This window comes from Schistocerca nitens, chromosome 10, assembly GCF_023898315.1.
Source record: "Schistocerca nitens isolate TAMUIC-IGC-003100 chromosome 10, iqSchNite1.1, whole genome shotgun sequence".
NCBI lineage: Eukaryota > Metazoa > Arthropoda > Insecta > Orthoptera > Acrididae > Schistocerca > Schistocerca nitens.
In genome coordinates, this window is record NC_064623.1 from 75816148 (window position 1) to 75841282 (window position 25135).

At 44.5% G+C, this 25135-nt stretch overlaps 2 protein-coding genes across 2 annotated transcripts in view; both read right to left on the reverse strand.

Moving 5' to 3' along the window:
• Positions 1-25135, reverse strand: part of LOC126210534 (UDP-glucosyltransferase 2-like) — a 706192-nt gene that overhangs the window by 551847 nt on the left and 129210 nt on the right. Inside the window, exons 4-5 of the mRNA XM_049939785.1 lie at positions 24626-24845; positions 6678-6813 (exon numbers count right to left, since the gene is read on the reverse strand). Coding sequence (XP_049795742.1) covers positions 6678-6813; positions 24626-24845 — 356 coding nt within the window. The remainder of the gene's footprint in view (positions 1-6677; positions 6814-24625; positions 24846-25135) is intronic.
• Positions 6335-25135, reverse strand: part of LOC126210535 (UDP-glucosyltransferase 2-like) — a 333713-nt gene continuing 314912 nt past the window's right edge. The window contains exon 6 of the mRNA XM_049939786.1: positions 6335-6581. Within this exon, the coding sequence (XP_049795743.1) occupies positions 6534-6581 (48 nt within the window). The 3' untranslated portion in view covers positions 6335-6533. The remainder of the gene's footprint in view (positions 6582-25135) is intronic.

Below are 25135 nucleotides of genomic sequence, written 5' to 3' on the forward strand. Positions count from 1 at the left end.
GTTCATTCATGAAGTACGGAAGCCTGGCGAAGTTGCCCAGTTCGCCGTTCAGCCGCGGCTACGCTAGCTTCGCCTCGCTCGTACAATAAAGCTTCGTAATACTTCATATTTTTACCAACAGATGGCCGAACTATGCAGTAACGTGCACGCAACGTTTTGCGTCTTACAGCGTCTGAGTTAATTTAAATACAGGATGGTCGAAGGGAACAAAGGAAAGATAAACAGAGAAGCCTGTCACATATAAAGAAGGTATTACGTTTAATCTTGCTCGACATTTTCTCATGAAGCGCCAAAAAGAGTCTTCATCTGCCAAGTGAAACCTTATTTGTTGTATTTATGGACTGAAAACTAGGGCTACCAACGAAATGCAGTCCAAGTTTATGTTCCTTTTAAAATTTAATCCAAAATAGAATGAGTATGTTTACCACTGTCACAAAGTCTATATACCTACGTTAAGTAATTATTCAGAAGTTTTCCTGGAGATTTTATTTTTATTGAGAATAATAACCCTCTAAATTCAAAACGTAAACTGTCACCTGTAGTCATTGGTACGGTTTCAGGTAAAATCCCTCTTTATTTTATTCGAAAGCAGTTTTTGTGTCTGTTCACGCTTATACAATGGCTAGCAACACGCGATCGCGTAAAAGTAATGAAATTTGGGGTTTCTTCGCCGATTTAGGTTATATGAAAGCAAAGTGCAACTGTTGTTCTACGTGTATTTCACCGCGCGATTCGTCGACAGGCAGTACAGGGAGGATTGAAGTGAAGGGAGAATGAGTGACGTAGCGCCATTGTAGGGGGAGAGGGAGAGGGGAAGAGAGTGAGTGAACGAACTAGAAAAAAAGTGTGGAGTGTACTATCTGTGGAGAGTTTGAAGTACCAGTTCACTGAAATTGAGTGGTTAGTTCACACTTCACTGGAGTGAAGCGTTCATTTAAACGACTCATTCACGAGCTCCCCATCACTAGTTGACAGTTGGAGGTAGAGATGGGCAAACTGAAACACGTAACTGTTTCGAAACAAATGAAACAGTACAGTGTAATGTTTCGATACGCTGTTTCGAAACAGTGAAACAATTTGTGTTTTGTAATCTAATAAACCTACACATTTTATCACCTTGAATGTCTACTGTATAAGTATGTCCATATAAACACAAATGAGGTGCGAGAGCACTAATCATGTCGCAGAAAGTATGAAACTATCACTTAGGCGTCTTGGCAGTTTCGTATTTCCTGCAGCAAATGCACTGCTTTCGTGTCGTGTGACTTTCATACTTTTCAATTGGCTGAGGACAGCCATAGCTGAAGACAGAAGAACCACCACGAACGGAACTGGAGGTGGGAGCAAACTGCAGAAACAACGGATATGCTACTGGGGTTCCCACATTCCATTAGTATGGGTAATATACCCATCCTGCTTCTTTCCATGCACACAAAGGGAATCATTGAGGATAATAGGTACAGTCACTATAGACTCACAAATAACGCCAAATAATTCGAATAAATAACAAAATATAACAAAAAAATTTTGTCTTTCAAGGTGTTTCGAACCGTTACTATACATTCACCATGCTTCCTAGTCCTTCCCGTTCACCATTACACTATCAGTGATATGTCAAACAGATGCTTGCAATTATACCTACATCAAATTTATGTATATGTCTAATAACTGTCACTCTACGCCTTTTTTATTCAAAATGTTGCAGGCTTACTTGCGTTTCTTAATATGATTACAGTACATGAACAGAGAAGAATATGTTATAAAAAATTGTAATTTAACTGAATGATTTTCACATATTTATTATTTTGAATGTTAATAGTATCCGTTGTTTTATTGTTTAGTTAGTGTTTATAAAGCAGATGTTACGCCATTTCGGAATAGGATACCCATCTAGAAACGAAGCTTTATTTTCGGACATCTTAAGCTTCATGCTATTGCTTGTCAAAAAGATTTCGACACTCTTGAAAGTGTTTCACGAAGTGTTATGCTGTGTTTCAGTACCTGTGCCGAGCCCGAATCTCGTCTGACACAGAGCGGAATGAAACATCACTGTTTCAATACAATCAGTCCGTTCCAAGCACAGGTGGACTGAAACAGCCTTATTTTGAAACAACGATACAGTTTCTGTGTCTGGCTCGAGATCGAGACAAGGGCGGAATGAAACACCGCTGTTTCGAAACAGTGAACCACAGCCGTTCCGAAACACTGAAACAGATCCACGTATCGATACACTGTATCGAAACATAGAAACAGTGGCCAAGTCTAGTTGGAGGTGAGGCGCCAGCAGTGGTGGATGTGGAGAGAGTGATGCCAGAGATTTGAGAGGTTACTATAAACGGACGATCTGGACGTGTGTCCGCAAAATAAAGGAAATTTGTAAAGATGATTGTCATGAATTGATAGATATGTATGATGAATTTTGAACATTATTACGCGATAAATGACACAAATCTGAAGGATGTAAACTTATCTAAAAACTTAGGGATTTCAATTACAAATAACCTAAATTGCAACGATCACATAGATAATATTGTGGGTAGAGCAAACCAAAGACTGCGATTCATTGGCAGAACACTTACATGGTGCAACAGTTCTACTAAACAGACTCCTTACACTACGCTTGTCCTCCCTATTCTGGAGTATTGCTGTGCGGTGTGGGATCCGCATCAGGTGGGATTGACGAATGACATCGAAAAAGTACAAAGAAGGGCAGCTCGTTTTGCATTATCGCGAAGTAGGGGAGATAGTACGTGAATTGGAGTGGCAATCATTAAATCAAAGGCGTTCTTGTACGGCTACGAAGTCTTTCGCGACGTATTTCTTGAATAAAAATCTCTCGGTGTAAATGCCGCGTCAAATCAGTGGAGTGGAACAAGCAGCGGATGACGTAAGGCTTGCTACTAGCCGTATTTTAGCGACATCCAAGCCGCCTAAGTCAAACATCAGCAGAGAGGAGAGACAAGGAGAAATTGTTGCAGAAGGATGAAGATCTAGTTGTTTTACCTGCTGACAAGGGGAACGCCACGGTAATCCTCAATGCTACAGATTACCACAAGAAAGTTGGATTATTACTGGAGGACAGCGCGTACCGGATTCTCAGACGGGATCCCACATCGACGCTCAGCAGGAAGACAAGGGAGCTACTAAAAAACTCTGGACTCCCCGACGAACTGGTGAAGGACTTACGGCCGAGAGCACCTAGTACACCAAAATTGTACGGTTTGCCAAAGGTTCATAAGGAGAACGTCCCGTTGAGACCGATTGTTAACGCTATTGGCTCTGCTACGTACAGGCTTGCAAAACACTTAACTAAATTGTTGGCGCCTATAGTTGGTCACTGCCCACATCATATTAAGAATTCAAAAATGATTGTTGATATCATAAAACAGATGAAGACAGGCGCAAGTGATATCATGGTCAGCCTCGACGTGGTTTCTCTGTTCACTAAAGTACCTGTGGATGACACATTACAACTGTTGGCTGCTCATTTTTCCTCAGAAATTTTGAAGTTGTTCCGGCATACCTTGACGACCACTTACTTTTTATACAGTGGGAATTATTATGAAATGACGGATGGAACAGCCATGGGTTCGCCACTGTCACCAGCAATAGCGAATTTTTTCATGGAGGACTTTGAAGAACGATCGTTGAGCAGTGCTCACCTCCGCCCATCATGCTTCTACAGATACGTCGACGATACTTTTTTAATCTGGCCACACGGCAGCGACACCCTGCAGCAGTTCGTCGAACATTTAAATGGTGTACATCCAAACATAATATTTACATTGGAGGTAGAGAAGGAAGGGAAGTTACCTTTTTTAGATGTGTTGGTGGAGCGAAAGCCGGATGGACGACTGGGCCATTCTGTGTACAGGAAGCCAACCCATACAGACTTATATCTGCATAGCCATAGCTTCCATCATCCAAGAGAGCTATGCTGAATACTTTAGTACACAGACCAGGACTATTTCCGACAAGGACCACCTCGGTCCCGAGATTAACCATTTGACGACTGTTTTCAAGAGGAATAGTTATTCTGCCGGTGAAATTAAATCAGTATTGTCCAAGAAAGTAAGACACGATGCCGGCCATATACAAGAAGAGGACCAACACATAGCGCGGCTTCCTTTTTGCGGTGCTACAACGAGCAAGATTGCCAGAGTCCTGAAGAGGCAAGGAATAAAACCAGTTTTCCGACCACCTAAGAAAATTAAGGAAATGTTGAGATCAGTCAAACATAGTCTCGGCTTAAGAGCGCCGGGAATTTATACTATTCCTTGCGAATGCGGCCAGAATTACGTGGGCCAGCCTGTAAGAACCGTTGCCGACCGCTGCATCGAGCACCAGCGCCACCTGAAATACAGGTATTTGGAAAAATCAGCGGTGCCTGAACATAGCCTGCTTAACAAGCATAAGATTTTATTTGAAGAAACCAGAGTAATAGCCCACGCATCGAATTACTGGGACTCTGTGATCCGGGAAGCAGTCGAAATTAGACTTAGCGATAGTAACTTTAACAGAGACAACGGCTATGCACTTAGCAACACTTGGAAGAGTGCACTGTATAAAGAAAAATCGCAGAGAAAAACTTCCCGCACTTTACCTCCTGATTCAAGGGATGGCGCTGCAAGCAACGCGGGATAGAAACTACATCTATGGAAGTAGAGGGCACCACTTCACTACGCGCCATATCGCTGTTGCTATGACGTATTCCAGCCAATCAGAAGCCGCCCTCTGCATATAAAAGTGGGAACCTCGCTAGTTCACGACAGTCAGTTTTAGCCCTGACGACGACCATGGAGGTAGTGGTCGAAAGCTTGGAGTTTTATCCTGATTTGACGCGGCATGTACACCGAGAGATTTTTATTCAAAGGCCTTCTTCGTTGCAACGGGATCTACTCATAAAATTTCAATCACCAGTTTTCTCCCCCGATTGCGAAAACATTCTGTTGCCACCCACCTACATAGGGAGAAATGATCATCACGATAAAATAAGAGAAATCAGGGCTCGCACAGAAAAATGTAAGTGCTCGTTTTTCCCGCGTGCCGTTCGACAGTGGAACGGTAGATAGACAGCTTGCCACGGGTCCTCGATTGGATTTAAATATGGGGAGTTTCGCGGCCAGTGGAGTGCGATTAACTGCTCCTGGCATTCTTTGAACCACACACGAACACTGCGAGCTGTGTGAGACGTTGCTTTGGCCTGCTGGTAGATACCCTCATGCTGAGGAAAAACAAACTGCATGTAAGAGTGGACATGGTTGGTAGATTTAGGGGGAGGAGACCAAACAACGAGGTCATCGGTATCATCGGATTAGGGAATGACGGAGAAGGTAGTTAGCCATACCCTTTCAAAGGAACCATCCTAGCATTTGCCTGAAGCGATTTAGGTAAATCGTGGAAAACCTACATCAGGATGGCCGGACGCGCATTTGAACCATCTTACTCCCAAATCGGGACCCAGTGTGGTAACCACTGCACCACCTCGTTTGGTGAGTGGGCATGGTTTCCCAAAGATAGACGCATGCTTGTGTTGATCCATTGTGCCTTCCAGAATGACGAGATCACCCGAGAATGCTACGAAAACGTTTCCCAGAACATGATGAATGCAGGGTGTTTTCTTTCAGACGTTTCGTGCCGTACGCGCCATCAGCCATCTGTCCATTGATCATAAAACGTGATTCATCAGAAAACGCCACCTGTCGCTGCTCAGTGGACGTCTGTTCGCGGTATTGGTGTGAAAATTCCAGCCTTCGTCGGCGATGAACAGTAGACAGCATGACAGCATGAACCAGGAACATCGCATAGACATCCACAGTAGTTGATGGGGCATTGTTGGTAGCTGCTTGGTTTGTCTGGGAGTTAGTTGTGCAACAGTTGCAAGTCTGTTCACTTGTACACATCTCCTGTCATCTATGGCCTCTGGTGCACCCCAGTGGCCTGGGCGCGTTTTGAGTAGTGCCATTTTGCCAGGCATTTCATACTTTAACCAAAGTGGCAAGCTAACAGTTTACAAACTTAGATGTTTGGGAAATGCTTTCAGCCTTGGTCTGAAAGCCAATGATCATGCCCTTACAGATGTCTGATAAATCACTCTGTTTCTGCATTAAAATGACTCCACTGTTTCCCGTGTCTCTCAGATGTGCTTTATATACCCTCTACCACTAGTGCTGCCACCCGCCACCTGAATGGGGTTGTTGCATGTCGAAGTCGAACATGGTGGTGGTCACATTAATGTGAATGGACTTGTAGATTCGTCATCTAAAGTGAAGAGGTTTAGGAATGCCACTACTGAAGCAGCAGTGCTGTACTGTGTGTAATAAAACTGCAGAACTCTGTTTACGAACAACCTCGTCTTTTATTTGTATAACAATAACAGTAAGGAGTGATTTGCTTTGAAGCTCGGTGACGATAATAGTGGTATACAATGACAAGCATTTTCACAAGATTGGAATGAGAATGTAGGCTATGGAATACTGGGAGGGTTTGTTTGTACTGTCAGGGTCGCCAGCAGCCGTAGCTGGACTGCTGTGTCACGACCTCTTGAGCTTGCCGCCCTCCTGGAACAGCGCCGAGAGGACCTTCCTGAGGAGGAGGTACACAGTTGAGGACGCGGCAGCGGCGGCCAGCAGGATGAGTGCGATGACGTCGAGCAGCCAGCGCTGGAACCAGTGGAGGTCCAGCGAGGCGCAGCGCAGGTGGGGCGCCCCCTGGTGCCTCAGGGCGTACTCCGTCCACCACACGGCCGTCTCCAGGGCTGTCTGCGGCCGGTCCCGGTAGATGGCAGACAGCCGCTTCATGCGCTGCTCGTAGCTGGCGACACAAACAGGTTCTGGTTCACAACCGTGTTATCGGCAGTAGTTATTTAAAAACAGTCTGAACAACATATCCAAATTGTCACACTACAGTTAAGTGATTGCTACTCAAATGTTACTTCCTTCGCCCTCTACCCTTCGTTCTGGACAACTTGGAACTATGTGCCAGTTGCAATTTCTTTTCATTTGTTACTACTCAAATATTATTTCGTTCCCCTTTTTTCCTTCATTCTGGACAACTGGGAACCATGTGCCAGTTGCAGTTTCTTGTGATTACTCTCATTTTACTCCTTCCTTATTCTTTCAACTTAACTTCATTTTTGTTTCCTTTTACATAGTTCAGACTATTTCCTACTTGTTCTCTTACTGCTACTGCTACGGATTTCTTACAATTTTGACATTTTGCTCTTAAAGCTATATCTTTCTGCAACGCCATCTGCTTTTCTGTTGTGAATGTCATCGAAATATCAGCTTAATGGTTCAATTGGCTCTGAGCATTATGGGACTTAACATCTGAGGTCATCAGTCCCCCAGAACTTTGACCGTAGCGGTCGCGCGGTTCCAGACTGAAGCGCCTAGAACCGCTCAGCCATAATGGCCGGCTCAGCTTAATGTGTGCTATCACGTATCAGTACCACCCAAAGGGTGTCAATGTTTCCGTTTGGCGCCAATTGCAGTCACATGGGATCTGGCTGACCCAGTGGTGCGCATCTGCTGACCCATACCCCCAGCAGCTCTGTACTTCAAGCCCCCTCTGCCGTCGCAATACAGGACACCCAACAGTAGCATCTCAGGAAACTCATTCTCAGAGCCTCTTCAGTATGGGAAGCCACACAGACATGGCTCCAACATCATCGTTGTTTCTGTTGTATGAACTGGACTCTGTTTCTTGCTGCACAATGAGTATTGAGTCCTTCTTCTTCTGGAGAATATACATTCAAAAAATCTTTTATTTACTGTGATAATCTGTTCGCTAATCAGTTTTGATTTCAGCTTTCCTCCAACGACAGTTGCTGCTCCACTCTGTAGCCCATCTCTCTTTACCACTGTGCACAAAGTCGAGTAAGATGGCAAGAACTTACATGAAGTCATTAAAGATCACCGAACTCAAATTGAGCGAACAGTAGGGCTGAACAAAAATGACTGACAAGGCACAATGCATCTTGTAGAGGGTATAGTATGGTCGTATTGGAATAATTAATGTCGGGTGATGGTTTTAAAGTAATTCATGTGACATGAAAACTTTGTGGAAACGCGTCGATTTACTGAAGGCTAGTTTATCCCAGGGAAGTACTCAGAGTTGACTGCGGCCGGGTGGCAGCGCGCGGCTGGGGAGCGGCCTAGGGAAGCGACAATAGGCAGCTTAGGGCAGCTCGAACTCTGAGAAAGCGGTAACGGGGCGCGGCCTCCAGCTGCCTTAAGATGAGTGACAGTGAGGGGGTGGTTGACCCCATGCTAGTGTACCGGGGAGCAGACAGAGAACTTGTATGCCTGTTGATAAATGTCTGTCATCCCATTTTCAGTGGAACATGCGAGAAAGCCGCGCAAAGCTACGGTAGAGCGGTCAACAGACGTCAAAATATGCGTGTTCGTGACTATAGAAATTTCACACTGAATTCACGGTCTGCAGAGTCTGAAGTAAATCAGGTGAAGAGCGACAGAATGAAATACGCCGGCCTCTGATGGGAATGTAGGACCAAGGAATTTGAAGTTCTCTCCTGGGAGTCAGAATTTCGGAAAAAAATGGTGTTTTATGCAGATGCTAACCTTGATGGGTGGCCTGGGAGGAGCTAAATAGCAAAAGTTGAGAGGAAGGGAAATTTTGTGGGAATTTGTTCACTTCCCAGAGCAGGCATTGGTTGGCGCTGGGAAGCGATGCATAATTAACGCGACTTGCGCTGCAATTGGCGTAAGTTATTTTGCTGGAGGGGAAACGGAGGCAAAGAGTGGACTGGCAGAAGTCTCTGTAGAGGTTTTCCGTTCCCAGCTTGTGTAGAGTGCGGATGTGGCGCTCTGTACTCAGCTTCCCTGAGAGAGTGTGAGCATCTATGCAGTTTAGGACTTTGCAAAAGGAACGATTGAGCTTGGAGATAGAAAGTTTCCGTTCAGCTGCGTACTGAACAAGATAGTTAGGAGTGAATAGACAAGCGCAGCCTTGCAGCACCACGAGGCCGGCCGACGTCCGCACAACGATGCTGTCCCGCCATGCTGAATTCGGTGATATTGCGTCCGCTCCGGCTTGAGTTAGGCTACTGATTAATTTGTTGGATCACGTCGCCCAAGTTTCCACGAGGGTTTCATGGGCTGTGTACTGTAGAATTCTTCTCGGACTTTGCATTACGCCTGGGTCACCGATAGGAATTAATTTTGATTTATCGCGCTTTACTCCACGTAAACGCAATTTATCCCACTGCCTGTTAGGAGAGTCATGTAATGTGATGATTGAAGGTCGTGAGTTAAAATAAATTTGTGCATGTGTTTTCAATCAAGTAGTTGAAATCCCAAGTCACTTTCTTAATTCATTTTATGTTCAACATTTGCATCTGGTGTTCAATAGCTGAATATAACATCAATGTGCACCCCTTTTTAATTAAAAGGGGTCAATTATGAATCAATTAATGTCAACACTGCCACCGCAGTTGAATCAGGAGTCACAGGGGCTTATTACTTTCTTTGCGTTATCCGATATTGTGGCAGTTTTGCACTCTCTGTTGATCTGTTAGTCAATCAGCTGGGGTGAACACACGCCAAAATCAGAATAGTGACAGATGGGGTGTTACAGTCGTACATAACATAATGAGCCAAGATTGCAAAATGCTGATGCAGATTATAGAATGGGAAACCCGACAGAACGAGACCTTCTGGAAGATGAGCTATGAAATGAAATGAAATAAGCATATGGCATTGTTGTCCAGGAGGCCCCATCCGGGGAAGTTCAGCCGGCGAGTGCAAGTATTATTTTAGTCGACGCCACAATGTGCGGCTTGCTTGCCGGTAATGAGGATGAAATGATGATGAGAATAACACAACACCCTGTTCACGAGCGGAGAAAAATCTCCACCCCGGTGCGGAATCGAACCTGGGCCCACTGCATGGGAGGCAACCACGTAACCACCCAGCTAAGCAGGAGCACATCTGCTCTGATTCTCGAGAAATGTCGGAACACGCAAAGATGTACTGACTCTACGATCTATCTAAGAAGATAGGTTAAAGATCACAAAGCCTATGTTTATACACACACCAAAGATGTTTTGCATCACCTCGGTTCCGAGAGTTCCGGAACCTGTACAGAAAATTGGAATAGAGGTCAACATAAATATAATTTCCGCCCTTGTTATTGCTCATGGAAACCACACATCGCATGTTGTACCACCATACAGCGAGACCTTCGCAGGTGGTGATCCAGGTTGCTGTACACACCGGTACCTCTAATACCCAGTAGCACGTTCTTTTGCACTGATGCATGCCTGTATTCGTCGTGGCATACTATCCACAACTTCATCAAGGCACTGTTGATTCAGATTGTCCAACTCCTCAGCGGCGATTCGGCGCAGAACCCTCAGAGTAGTTGGTGAGTCACGTCATCCATAAACAGTCCTTTTCAGTCTCTCCCAGGAATGTTCGATAGGGTTCATGTCTGGAGAACATGCTGGCCACTCTAGTCGAGCGACGTCGTTGTCCTGAAGGAAGTCATTCACAAGATGTGCACGATGGGGGCGGGAATTGTCCACGAATTGTCCACGAAGACGAATGCTTCGCCAATATGCTGCCGATATGGTTTCACTATCGGACAGAGGATGGCATTCACGTATCGTACAGCCTTCCATCACCACCAGCGGCGTACGTCGGCTCCACATAACGCCACCCGAAAACAGCAGGGAACCTCGCTGCATTCGCTGGATAGTGTGTCTAAGGCGTTCACACTGACCAGGTTGCCTCCAAACACGTCTCCGATGACGGTCTGTTTGAAGGCATATGCGACACTCATCGGTGAAGAGAACGTGACGTCAATCCTAAGCGGTCCATTCGGCATGTTGTTGGGCCCATCTGTACCGCGCTGCGTGGTGTCGTGGTTGTAAAGATGGACCTCGCCATGGATGTCGGGAGTGAAGTTGCGCATCATGCAGCCCATTGCGCACAGTTTGAGTCGTAACACGACGTTCTTTGGCTGCACGAAAAGCATTATGGTGACGTTGCTGTCAGGATTCCTCCGAGCCATAATCTGTAGGTAGCGATCATCCACTGCAGTAGTAGCCCTTGGGCGGCCTGAGCGACGCATGTCAACGACAGTTCCTGTCTCTCTGTATATCCTCCATGTCCGAACAACATCGCTTTGGTTCACTTCGAGATGGCTGGACACTTTGTTGTTGAGAGCGCTTCCTGGCACAAAGGAACAATGCGGACAATGTCGAACTTCGGTATTGACCGCCTAGGCACGGTTGAATTACACACAATACGAGCCGTGTACCTCCTTCCTGGTGGAATGACTGGAACTGATCGGCTGTCGGAACCCCTGCGTCTAATAGACGCTGCTCATGCATGGTTGGTTTCATCTTTGGGCGGGTTTAGTGACATCTCTGCACAGTTAAAGGGACGGTGTCTGTGATTCAATATCCACAGTCGACGTCTATCTTCAGGAGTTCTGGGAACCGGGGTGATGCAAAACTTTTTTTGATGTGTGTAGTATTTATAGATCTTGAGAGCTGTTGAACATGTTAACTGGAATACACTTAAGGTGGCAGCGACAAAATACAGGGAAGTAAAAAGTTACTCATAAATTGTATCGAAACCAGACTGCAGTTGTAAGCGTCCAAGTACATGAAATTGGAGCAATCGTTGAGAATAGAACGAGGCGGTGTTGTAACCTATCGTCGATGTTACTCAATCTGTATATTGAGCAAGCAATAAAAGAATGCATGGAAAAATTTGGAAATGGAATGTATTAAAGGGGGAATTAATAAAACCTTTGAAGTTTGCCAGCGACATGGTAATCCTGTCAGAGACAGCAAAGGACTTCCAAAAGTAATTGAATGGAACGGTCAGTGTGTTGAAAAGACATGTAAAGCAAAAGTAATGGAAGGCAGAATTACATAAGGCTACGCAGAAAGAATTGTCGAGCTCGACGTCCAGACTGTGAAGGATTAAGGTATGTCTAGCAGCAGCCCTGTCATCTTCTGGGTTGTGGCGTCATGAAGATGTGGTACAGATGTGTACGCGGTCAGCTCACTTCTCTCCTGGCCGTTTTGCAGGGTCCGGGCCGAGGTGCCACTACTCTTTGGTCAAGCAACCCCTCAGTTGGTATCGAGAGGCTGAGTGCACCCCACAAACCCCCCCCCCCCCCGCCCCCACAGGAAAAATTCCTTGTCAGTTTTGGGAGTGGAACATGGGTCCTCTGTATGGTAGCCACCTGTGCTGACCTCTCAGTTATGGAGGTGGGCATGGAGGGATTAGATTAAGAAACAGGATAGTAAAACTTGCAGAGAAGTTTCGCAATTTTGATAGCAAAATAACAGATAAAGGTCGAACAAGAGAGGATATAAAATGTGTATTGTTTTTAGGAAAAAAACCATGTGTGATGAAGAGGAATTTGTTAACATCGAACATAAAGGTAACTGAAGGTATTTGGAGTCTAGCCTTGAACAATAGTGAAACGTGGAATATAAACTGGTTAGACAAGAAGAGTATAGAAGCTATTCAAATGTGGTGCTACAGAAGAATACTGAAGATTAGATGTGTAGTTCGAGTAACTAGTGTGGAGGTACTAAATTGAACTGGGAAAAAAGAAGTTTATAGCACAACCTGACTAGATGGAGGGATCGGGTGATAGGACATTCCAGGCTCACCAGCTTGGTAATGGAGGGTAGTAAATAAGATAAAAATTGTAAAGAGAGAGACCAACGGATGAATGCAGTAAGCAGGTTCAGATGAATGTAGGATGCAGCAGGACTACAGCAACATACGTAACTTCTTGGATCAGTTGTGTTGATTTCATCTTATAGGAATACTTCAATATTTATTTTGTCAGACGATTATCTTTCATCCTGTATAAATACCTATAAAATATCAGTCTTCTTTCCGTTAGTGTTTCTCTTAATTTTTCTATTTTTGGTGTAAATCATCATTGCTCCTTAGTTTATAGGTACCTTTGCTTCTTATTGGACCTAAATTGTTCTTCAAGATATTCTCTTCAATACTTCTACTTTCTGTGACTTGTAATTCATTTCTAGGTATTGAGTTTCGTAGAGGCATTTTGGTTTAATACCGTGTTATAATGCGTTCTATTTGTGTTCCTTGACATGCAGTTTATACCGTAAATATTTTTTAATTTCATATTTCCTTTCTATTTTCTGAGTCCTTTTATGTATAGCACATTTTCCTAATTAATCTTCGCCGTTTAACACACTTATACTTTTTGAACATCAATAATTGAAAAATGTCGAGGTGGAAAAATTTTCGTACATTTTTTTGAGTTAGAGAAATTGCGTTTGTCTGCTGAGGTCATAAAGATTATTTACTTTCTGTCTGTTCCGAGAGATTGACTTGTATTTCTGCACATGCTAAATTTTCAGACACAAGTAAAGAATCGTCTACAAATACCAGACAGTTTACTTCCATACCCTGTTTCTGCCAGTTTAACTGGTTATACTTGATATTCTTTTACTTTTTCATTCCAATTTCTTTTAATCTTTCATTTCAGTTTCTTACTTTTAATAATACACAGTTGAAAATGACTGGACATCAGCCATAATCTCGTTTTACATCTACATTTATATTGCAGAGCTTAAAAGTTTCGCACCCTTACAAGGTCTTGAGACCGTTTCTGACCACCCAGTATATATAAACTGTGTTAATATTTGTGACAACAATTTATGTGTAACTCGCACATAATATACTGTAAAATTATAACATTAGTTGTAATGGCAATGTCAGGGACTTAGTATGATGTTAATTCTGAAACTGAGTGTTAGATTAGAACATAATCTCTTACAGTGCAGTAAGGTTGCAATACGGTCTTTGGCGGAGTCGAGAGCAGTCATCGAGATCAGTAGAGGTGAAAGAGTGAGAAGGAGGGAACGGACTGTACAATACCATCGCCTCTTCTTTGACAATATTTCCCACACACTCTCAGCCACAACTCAACGCATTCCTCCATCCCTGTAGCTAATGTAAGCAGTCATCCTTTCTAAACATCCAACTTCTCTGCATACAGTTGTCTGTTTCGATGATACTGCACTACAAAATCCCTACATCTTCACACCCAGTACAACCATTCATACCTGGTGATCGATCCTGCAATGTTATACATTTTGTAATTTGTTCTGTTCAGCATTAATTGTTTCTAACCTTATCAATTCGCCTTCCACAGTCAAGTTACACAAGGACAGTAAAATGCATCTGCCTCGGGCATGGATGTGCGTGATGTCCTTAGGTTAGTTAGGTTTAATTAGTTCTAAGTTCTAGGTGACTGATGATCTCAGAAGTTAAGTCACATAGTGCTCAGAGCCATCTGAGCCACTAAAATGCATCAACTTTCCTCTAAGTATCCAAATTATCTCGGACACCTCGTTTACTAACCTTCCTGAATGATACTGACAACAGGTTGAAACTACTAATCAGCAAAATTAACTGTTGAGTAAGCACAATGTTGATGAAGGGAGTGTAATTTATCAGCTCGTCGTTTTCTAGGCGTGCTGAACTAATAAAAATCTCTCGGGTGTCCAGCCGAGTGTGTTCATCGAAATGGCACGACGTTTCGTCGAGTGTGAGTCCCAACATCTTCGTCACCATATGTCGCGCCATTTCTGCGAACTCACTCATCTGGAAACCAGAAAACTTCGCATGAGTCTGGTCTTTTTCCCACTCCCTTCATCATTCCACACAATTACGACAGCGGTATGCACATATAGTTGAAGTGGTTCCTCCTGGCTACGTTATGTGGCACATGAACCGTTGCTTTATTGCTTTGTTCATCTTATTGTTTTTTGTTGGTCATACGGCCCACTAATGTCTGTTCACTCTCATACATTTCCACAATTCGTTGAACATAAAAAGGAGCTGCTACATAAATAGCAGTGTCGGAATAATTAGTCCGCACTGAAAGCAGAGGTGGAAAAAATCCATCTGCAATAATGTTACAAATGATTAAGGTCACTTTTAATCGGTGGTAGTCAATGTTTTTACCTGTCACCCACTTTTGTGTCTCTACATCTACATCTATCTACATCTACATGGTTACTCTGCAATTCACACTTAAGTGCCTGGCAGAGGGTTCATCGAACGATTTTCATACTACTTCTCTACCACTCCACTCTCGAATGGCGCGTGGGAAAAAGGAACACCTAAATCTTTCCGTTCGAGCTCTGATTTCTCCTATTTTATTATGATGATCATATCTCCCTACGTAGGTGGGTCTCAACAAAATATTTTCGCATTCGGAAGAGAAAGTTGGTGATTGAAATTTCATAAATAGATCTCGCCACAAAGAAAACCGCCTTTGTTTGAGTGACTGCCACCCCAACTCGCGTATCATATCATTGACAGTCTCACCCCTATTGCGCGATAACACGAAACGGGTTGCCCTTCTTTGCACTTTTTCGGTGTCCTCTGTCAGTCCCACCTGGTAAGGATCCCACACCGCGCAGCAATATTCCAGCAGAGGACGGACATGCGTAATGTAAGCTGTCTCTTTAGTGGGTTTGTCGCATCTTCTAAGTGTTCTGCCAACAAAGCGCAGTCTTTGTCTCGCCTTCCCCACAATATTATCTATGTGTTCTTTCCAATTTAAGTTGCTCATAATTGTAATTCCTTGGTATTTAGTGTCTGTTGTCCGCCCCCGGTAACTGAGTGGTTAGCGCGACAGAATCTCAATCCTAAGGCCCTGGGCTCGATTCCCGTCTAGGTCGGAGATTTTCTCCACTCACGGACTGGGTGTTGTGTTGTCCCAATCATCATCATTTCATCCCCATCGACGCGCAAGTCGCCGAAGTGGCGTCAAATCGAAAGACTTGCACCCGGCGAACGGTCTACACGACGGGAGGCCCCACTGACACGACATTTACACTTTAGTCTCTGTTAGCAGCAAAATTTTCTAAACGCCTACTGGGTTCCTCAAAGCCTCAGTAATGATCATTTATGAAGTAGCAACGTAACGTTGCTTTGTGAAGTTCATGAAGTAGAGATACAGCGAGTTAAAGCATATAATAATAATCACTTACCAAAAAATTTGTGTCAAAATGTTATGAATACATAATGAAAATGTTTTATAATCGCTACCGTCTATCACACAACAGGAAAGCTTCCAAGCCCTCTTGTGGGCGGTAGGGACCCGGTTGACTGTCACTGATTTCAATTAATGGAGGCGCTGCCACAGCCAATTTTGTAATTTTATTTGTTTATTTGCTTCCATTTATTTTCTAGGGTGGAATAATCCAGAACATTACTGTGGGTTTTTGCTGAGCTTAGTCCAGTATATGTATATTTTCGTAATCTTAATTCCCATTGTTTCGCTAATACCCCGTCGCAGATTTGCGATGTGTGAAATTTCTATGATTCTGCCGCTGTGTCTACTCCGCAGTGTTGCGACCGTGTGTACAGTAGAGTCAACTTTCAGGCAAGAAATGTGTTTGTAGAGTACTGAATGATACATTCCCGTCACTTAACATGCCACACTGTGACTACACACTGGTTACTTATTTACACTCGCATTCATTCTCCATGCCTTTCCACGAGGGTTGAGATGAGAACAATACCAGTTATTGCCATCGTATGATGTTACAGAACATCAACAAATGTATATACAATGAATTTACAGGTTAATGTTTGAATCTGACAAGCAGAAGGTAGCATTTTGTGTCGCTTCATATACGAGGTGCATTCAAGTTCTAAGGCCTCCGATTTTTTTCTAATTAACTACTCACCCGAAATCGATGAAACTGGCGTTAGTTCTCGACGTAATCGCCCTGCAGACGTGCATATTTTTCACAACGCTGACGCCATGATTCCATGGCAGCGGCGAAGGCTTCTTTACGAGTCTGTTTTGACCACTGGAAATCGCTGAGGCAATAGCAGCACGGCTGGTGAATGTGCGGCCACGGAGAGTATCTTTCATTGTTGGAAAAACCAAAAGTCACTAGGAGCCAGGTCAGGTGAGTAGGGAGCATGAGGAATCACTTCAAAGTTGTTATCACGAAGAAACTGTCGCGTAACGTTAGCTCGATGTGCGGGTGCGTTGTCTTGGTGAAACAGCACACGAGCAGCCCTTCCCGGACGTTTTTGTTGCAGTGCAGGAAGGAATTTGTTCTTCAAAACATTTTCGTAGGATGCACCTGTTACCATAGTGCCCTTTGGAACGCAATGGGTAAGGATTACGCCCTCGCTGTCCCAGAACATGGACACCATCATTTTTTCGGCACTGGCAGTTACCTGAAATTTCTTTGGTGGCGGTGAATCTGTGTGCTTCCATTGAGCTGACTGGCGCTTTGTTTCTGGATTGAAAAATGGCATCCACGTCTCATCCATTGTCATAACCGACGAAACGAAAGTCCCATTCATGCTGTCGTTGCGCGTCAACATTGCTCGGCAACATGCCACACGGGCAGCCGTGTGGTCGTCTGTCAGCATTCGTGGCACCCACCTGGATGACACTTTTCGCATTTTCAGGTCGTCATGCAGGATTGTGTGCACAGAACCCACAGAAATGCCAGCTCTGGAGGCGATCTGTTCAACAGTCATTCGGCGATCCCCCAAAACTATTCTCTCCACTTTCTCGATCGTGTCGTCAGACCGGCTTGTGCGAGCCCGAGGTTGTTTCAGTTTGTTGTCACACGATGTTCTGCCTTCATTAAACTGTCGCACCCACGAACGCACTTTCGACACATCCATAACTCCATCACCACATGTCTCCTTCAACTGTCGATGAATTTCAATTGGTTTCACACCACGCAAATTCAGAAAATGAATGATCGCACGCTGTTCAAGTAAGGAAAACGTCGCCATTTTAAGTATTTAAAACAGTTCTCATTCTCGCCGCTGGCGGTAAAATTCCATCTGCCGTACGGTGCTGCCATCTCTGGGACGTATTGACAATGAACGCGGTCTCATTTTAAAACAATGCGCATGTTTCTATCTCTTTCCAGTCCGGAGAAAAAAAATCGGAGGGCTTGGAAGTTGAATGCACCTCGTAAGTCTACCAGGCTGAGCCGTGCTCTGTCCCAGCTACGCGGTTTCGTGAACTTCGCTGTGTATCTGTGTTTGGTTTCCCGCCCTTGTCGCGGGCCGGCCGATGTGTCCGAGCGGTTCTAGGTGCTACAGTCTGGAACCGCGCGACCGCTACGGTCGCGGGTTCGAATCCTGCCTCGGGCATGGATGTGTGTGATGTCCTTAGGTTAGTTAGATTTAAGTAGTTCTAAGTTCTAGGGGGACTGATGACCTCAGCAGTTAAATCCCATAGTGCTCAGAGCCATTTGAACCTTGTGGTTCTTCTTCCTTGTACGTGTGGCAGCACTGATGTGTATCGATATTTGCGCCGTGTGCCATCTTTGGTTCGGTGCGTATAGTTTCCGGCTAGGGGGTCTGGAGTGAGTCGGTCGGTTGTTGGCCGACGAGGGAAGTTAGCTGCGCGCGGTGCAGTCGGCTGGGGCCGCTGGCAGTCCCTGTGCAGTCTCGGAGTGCGTGTGGAGCTGTCCGATGGCGATGAGCTTCGTGCCTCACCGACCCAGGACGTCAAAGTTGAGTAGTGGTTTCAACTACCCAAGCCACCTCTATTCATGTTGTGGTGGTTCGCTTCGGTGGTTTGCTGTTAGGGAGCTTTTCCAGTGAGCAACACTGATTGGTTCTACGGCTGAGATTTAGCCGCCATGCGGTGCAATTAACAATTTTAGTCGACTACGATTTGAGTGCACTAGTGGAATTTTCTGTCTTGTATCCGTTAGTGTTCTGGTTACCTGCCCTGGGCGCTGACGTAAATTCAGGCAGTGTTCTTTTGAGTGAAGTTAACTATATTGCCGTGTTTAAAATTCAAGTGTACCAATGGAATTTTCTGCCTTGTGGCCGTTAGTGTTCCGGTTACCTACCCTGGCCACTAACGTAATTTCAGGCAGCGTCCTTTCCTCACCTGTTGTCGCTGTCAAACGTGGTGTGTAATTTTGACATCTAATACATACTCTATTGTGGATTATCACGTTTGTAACATTTCCGGTTGAGTTCTCATATAGTGAATGATGGGAAGCAAGTCGTAGTGTCGGTCGGTCCGTGGCTTTCCGCTAGTTGGATTCTGACGGGTCAAGTATAGTTGGGCTCACCACCTGTCTCACTTAAGTGAAGGAGGGCAGACCGACCTCCCTGGAGGCCTTCTGAGTGCCACCGGTGTTTAATTATCTGTCGTCAGTTATTTTAAATTTTAGGCTTATGGTTATTTGTTTTGTTTTCTTAAAACTTTGCAAAATTGATTTTTAAATTTATCTTTCAGGCTTAAACACTGTGGTCTTCTGCCTTTAAAGATTATGGTAATATATTTTAAAATTTTGAAACTTAACTGTGGCCTTCAGCCATTGGTATTGCACCTTACATATGTTGCTTCTTTAAATTATTTTATTGCTGTCTTAATTGGATTTTTATCTTTTTGATTTTTTAAGATTTCTTGTTGTTAAACATGCTGGCCTTCTGCCTTTAAAGGGTCTATGGTAATATATTCTGAAGTTTTGAAATTTAATTCTGGCCCTCAGCTATTTGTGTTGCACCTTGCATATGTGGCTTTTTTGGTTTTAAATTATTTTATTGCCATCTTAATTGAATTTTTGATTTTTTTAAGATTTCTTGTTGACCTTCTCCCTTTAAAGGTCTATGGTAATATATTCTAAAATTTTGGAATTTAATTGTTCCCCTCAGCCATTTGTACCGCATTTTGCGTATGTTGTTTTTTGAATTATTTTACTGCTGTCTTAATTGGATTTTTATCTTGTTAAGAATTCTTGTTCGAGGCCTTCAGCCGTAAAGATTCGGCTATGTGCCGCTTTGGTTGTAAAGGTTATTACAATAAATGACAATTAGAAGCAGAAACTAACCTCAACCCTTGGCCCTTTCCACAATCCTATTACCTGTTCTGCCCAGCGGGTTTAGCGGGCGTCTCGCAGACAATCTTTGAAAACGTGGAGTGGGGAATTCTTCATAGTACATCATGCTATCCGTTTCTCCGCTACATTGCCTTCTTAATATTGTGCGACTTGCCAGCTTCGCTTTTCAGATGGAGGGTCAATACTGAACGGAACAGGCAACCACTGAATTGGGGTAGATACGACAGCGCCTGTGAAGGTCCTTGTGGCCTCATTCAGACGAATGTCTCAGTTCTTCATCATCATCATCATCATCATCATCATCATTTAAGACTGATTATGCCTTTCAGCGTTCAGTCTGGAGCATAGTCCCCCTTATAAAATTCCTCCATGATCCCCTATTCACTGCTAACATTGGTGCCTCTTCTGATGTTAAGCCTATTACTTCAAAATCATTCTTAACCGAATCCAGGTACCTTCTCCTTGGTCTTTCCCGACTCCTCCTACCCATGAGTCTCTTGGGTAACCTTGCTTCTCCCATGCGTGTAACATGACCCCACTATCTAAGCCTGTTCGCCCTGACTGCTACATCTATAGAGTTCATTCCCAGTTTTTCTTTGATTTCCTCATTGTGGACACCCTCCTGCCATTGTTCCCATCTACTAGTACCTGCAATCATCCTAGCTACTTTCATATCCGTAACCTCAACCTTGTTGATAAGGTAACCTGAATCCACCCAGCTTTCGCTCCCATACAACAAAGTTGGTCGAAAGATTGAACGCCGCACGGATAACTTAGTCTTGGTACTGACTTCCTTCTTGCAGAAGAGAGTAGATCGTAGCTGAGCGCTCACTGCATTAGCTTTGCTACACCTCGCTTCCAGCTCTTTCACTATGTTGCCATCCTGTGAGAATATGCATCCTAAGTACTTGAAACCGTCCACCTGTTCTAACATTGTTCCTCCTATTTGACACTCAACCGGTTTATATTTCTTTCCCACTGACATTACTTTCGTTTTGGAGATGCTAATCTTCATACCATAGTCCTTACATTTCTGATCTAGCTATGAAATATTACCTTGCAAACTTTCTCAGTTCTTATAATCAAATTTCTCTCAAGACATTGGTGGCTCATCTTTATCTACAATAATCATGGAAGTCTTGCTTACAAGGCAAGAATGCTAGCCATTTCTCCACCATTGCTGCACAGACTACACCGACCTCCACTGCCGTACCCAACACAAACGTCAGTTCACATCTTCAGATTATTTTCCCCTTCTTAAATCATCACTATTGCTGAGGCTTCCCGGCACTGGAATAGCACCCCAGCGTTGGATGTAATAGGGAAATCCTGCACCTCAGGTGCAGGTGATCTATAGATCTAATAATTAAATTTTCCTCGACACATTTCAATCTAATCTTCATCTGCGAAAATGATGGAAGCTGAAGAAGTGAATTAAAATTTGTGCCATGGTCAGGAAAATAAGCTAGAGATATGAAGTTTGCACTTGGGTAGTCCACGCAGCAACGTTAGCTATAGTGCTGTGGTGGCGTAATGGCGAGCATTCCTGCCTAGTACGCAAGGAGAGCCAGGTTGAAGTCCCAGCCGTGGCACGAACTTTAATTCGTTTCTTCAGCTTCCATCATTACTGTAGAACGTCTTAGTGTATGTGCGCTGTCTCCCCCATTCTGTGGCTCAGTATTCAACAGCTGAATACACGAGTGAAATTTCAGCATTTTATAGCATAACCGCGTTTGCTGCCCAACTAATTACAGCTATTTGGTCGAGAAGATCGGATATCTAGCCATGTTAACTCTGAGTAAACTACTTAGCTTCTGAAATGGAATTATATCAATAAACTTTAGTATGTCTCATGTCTTGATAACATCCACTGTGTCAGGCAGTTATTGGAGAAATTAATATAAAAACGTGTACACGATCTTTGTGGGCCTGCAGGAAGGCTTGAGCAGTGGTGCTTCAATATCCAATTCGCAGTGACAAATACTTCACTTTATACCTAATTGTTACGTAGATGGAATGTTGTGGCCGCTCGATTACTTGTTTGTAATTGGACTGTCCACTCGCAAAATTACTTGTTCAGTATGATGAAGTGACTCGACAGGGTAGCCTACTATTACAATGCTTGATAATATTTGTTCTGACATTTTACCACCAGGTCATCCGCATACTGGATTTTCTTCGAGGTAGTAGCTGATATGCTGTGGAGATACACATTAAACCAAATGAGAGCCAGTACTGATCATTCAGGCTGGTTATTGTTGAGGGTACTCCATCTATTAGGTTCCTTAACCATAAAAAAAACTGGAAACTGTCAATCAGAGGGCAATGTTGTTGAGCAAACTATTTAGCTTCTCAAATGGAATTATATCAACAACCTTTAGCATGTCTCATGTCATAATAATATCCACTGTGTCAGGCAGTTATTGGAGAAATGCAGAAATGAAAATTAAAACGCATGCATGATCTTTGTGGGCCTGCTGAGAGCGTATGACAATATCCCTAGAATAAAAGTTTGGAAAGCAATGAAAAGGGGTAACGTGAGAGGAAAGAGGATTAACTTGTTTGTGATGAAAATGCGAAACAACGCTATCCATAATATTTTCGTTAAAAAGGCCTGAAACAAGGTTGCGGCACATCACCTGCTTATTTAACATTTACTTGGAAGAGTCGCTGAATGGCTGGTACAAGGAGTGCTCAGGCATGGGAATAAAGATTGGTAGCGACACTCATCGGTTTCTTTTATTTGCGGAGGACCAACTAATATTACCTCAAGGTGAAGAGGATATGGAATGCATGCAGAGAGAGCTTAGAGAAGGATATAGCAAATAACGTTTGGAAACAAATCTGAACAAGACAGAGTGTATGTGTTTGGAGCAGGATTCGGTGAAAAGTGACATAGAGGAACGAAACAATGATATATTTCCAGAATAGCAATGGGGAAGAGAGCTGGCTGCAGTTAATGAGGCAAGATAACATACGAATGAGAAGGAATGGAAGCGAATGGGGATAACGTACTCCATAACAAAAGCTTTGCTTCAGAGGTATGGGCACGTGCAGATAATACCTAATCATAGATGACGAAGAAAGATTTTAAACCGGCAGCCGCAAAGAAAAAGAAAGTGAGGAAGGCGAGCGCAAAATGTAAATGTCGTGTGACCAGGGCCTCCCATCCGGTAGACCGTACGCTAGGTGCAAGTCTTTCGATTTGACGCCACTTCGGCGACTTGTGCGTCGATGGGGATGAAATGATGGTGATTGGGACGACACAACTCCTAGTCCCTGAGCGGAGAAAATCTCCGACCCAGCAAGGAATCGAACCCGGGCCCTTAGGAGTGACATTCTGTCGCGCTGACCACGCAGCTACCAGGGACGGACATGGGAGCGCTAACATTGGGAAAATACACTACTGGCCATTAAAATTGCTTCACCACGAAGATGACGTGCTGCAGACGCGAAATTTAACCGACAGCAAGACGATGCTGTGATATGCAAATGATTAGCTTTTCAGAACATTCAAACAAGACTGGCGCCAGTGGCGACACCTACAACGAGCTGACTTGAGGAAAGTTTCCAACCAATTTCTCATACACAAACATCAGTTGACCGCCGTTGCCTGGTGAAACGTTGTTGTGATGCCTCGTGTAAGGAGGAGAAATGCGTACCATCACGTTCCCGACTTTGATAAAGGTCGGATTGTAGCCTATCGCGATGGCGGTATATCGTATCGCGACATTGCTGGTCGCGTTGGTCGAGATCCAATGACTGTTAGCAGAATATGGAATCGGTGGGTTCAGGAGGGTAATACTGAACGCCTTGCTGTATCCCAACGGCCTCGTATCACTTGCAGTCGAGATGACAGGCATCTTATCCGCATGGCTGTAACGGATCGTGCAGCCACGTCTCGATCCCTGAGTCAACAGATGGGGATGTTTGCAACATAACAACCATCTGCACGAACAGTTCGACGACGTTTGCAGCAGCATGGACTATCAGCTCGGAGACCACGGCTGCAGTTACCCTTGACGCTGCATCACAGACAGGAGCGCCTGCGATGGTGTACTCAACGACGAACCTGGGTGCACGAATGGTAAAACGTCATTTTTTCGGATGAATCCAGGTCCTGTTTACAGCATCATGATGGTCGCATCCGTGTTTGGCGACATCGCGGTGAACGCATATTGGAAACGTGTATTCGTCATCGCCATACTGGCGTATCACCCGGCGTGATGGTATCGGATGCCATTGGTTATCATCTGTATTTGTTCTTGGTGTAGCAATTTTAATGGCCAGTAGTGTACATACAGCATGCAATGGAAGACAGAAGTCTAATGACGGATGATTGGAACGAAAGAGGCCCTTGGAGGTTGGAAGACGAAGAAGAAAAGAAGAGAACCCTAGCATCAATCCTAGTCTCACTACCGTACCGTAAGCTCCTTCAGATTCGCTTCACCCGATTTGACACCTATCTTAAATCTGGATTAAACCAACGTTGTTAGCCCCCGCATCGGATCGCTGCAATCCCAGTTATTTCACAACCCACCTTGCTCCCCTAGGATTGTTTTCTCAACGACACGAAGTAGTCCTCTACCCCAAGTACATCCCACATTGTGGGGTGTACGTGGTGTAGAGCACTAACCCATTCGCTCCAGTAAAGTCGTTACGTGAGCTGTCTAAAGTTGCTTACGGCAGAAATGTCAGAATTGCGGACATTCGATGTGACGAAAATTTTCAAAACTGTACCTGGGATTTTTGAGTATCTTGTTGATCGCCTCGAGGACCGACTCCTTGGTGAGTCGCAGCGTGTCCAGCTCGACGGCGGCGCCCTTGGCCACGTTCTTGCGCAGGTTGGCGTACTGGTCGGCCAGGAAGGGGACCCCCACCACGGGGACGCCGTGGTACACCGCCTCCATGGTACTCAGCATCCCTCCGTGGCTGATGAACACCTTCACGTTGGGGTGCGCTGCAAACCAGACAGTTTTGACATGCAGCGAGTCATATTTCCTGCGGAAAGAGACAGTTGGCTTGGAAGGATACAACACTGAAGAGCCAAAGAAACCGGTACACCTGCTTATTATCGTGTCCGATCCCCGCGACCAAGCACATGTGTCGCAACACGACGTGGCATGGACTCGACATATGTCTGAAATAGTGTTCGAGGTAAATGACACCATGAATCGTGCAGTGCTCTCCGTAAACCCGTAAGAGAGTACAAGGGAGTGGACAGCACGTTACAACGCATCCCAGATATAC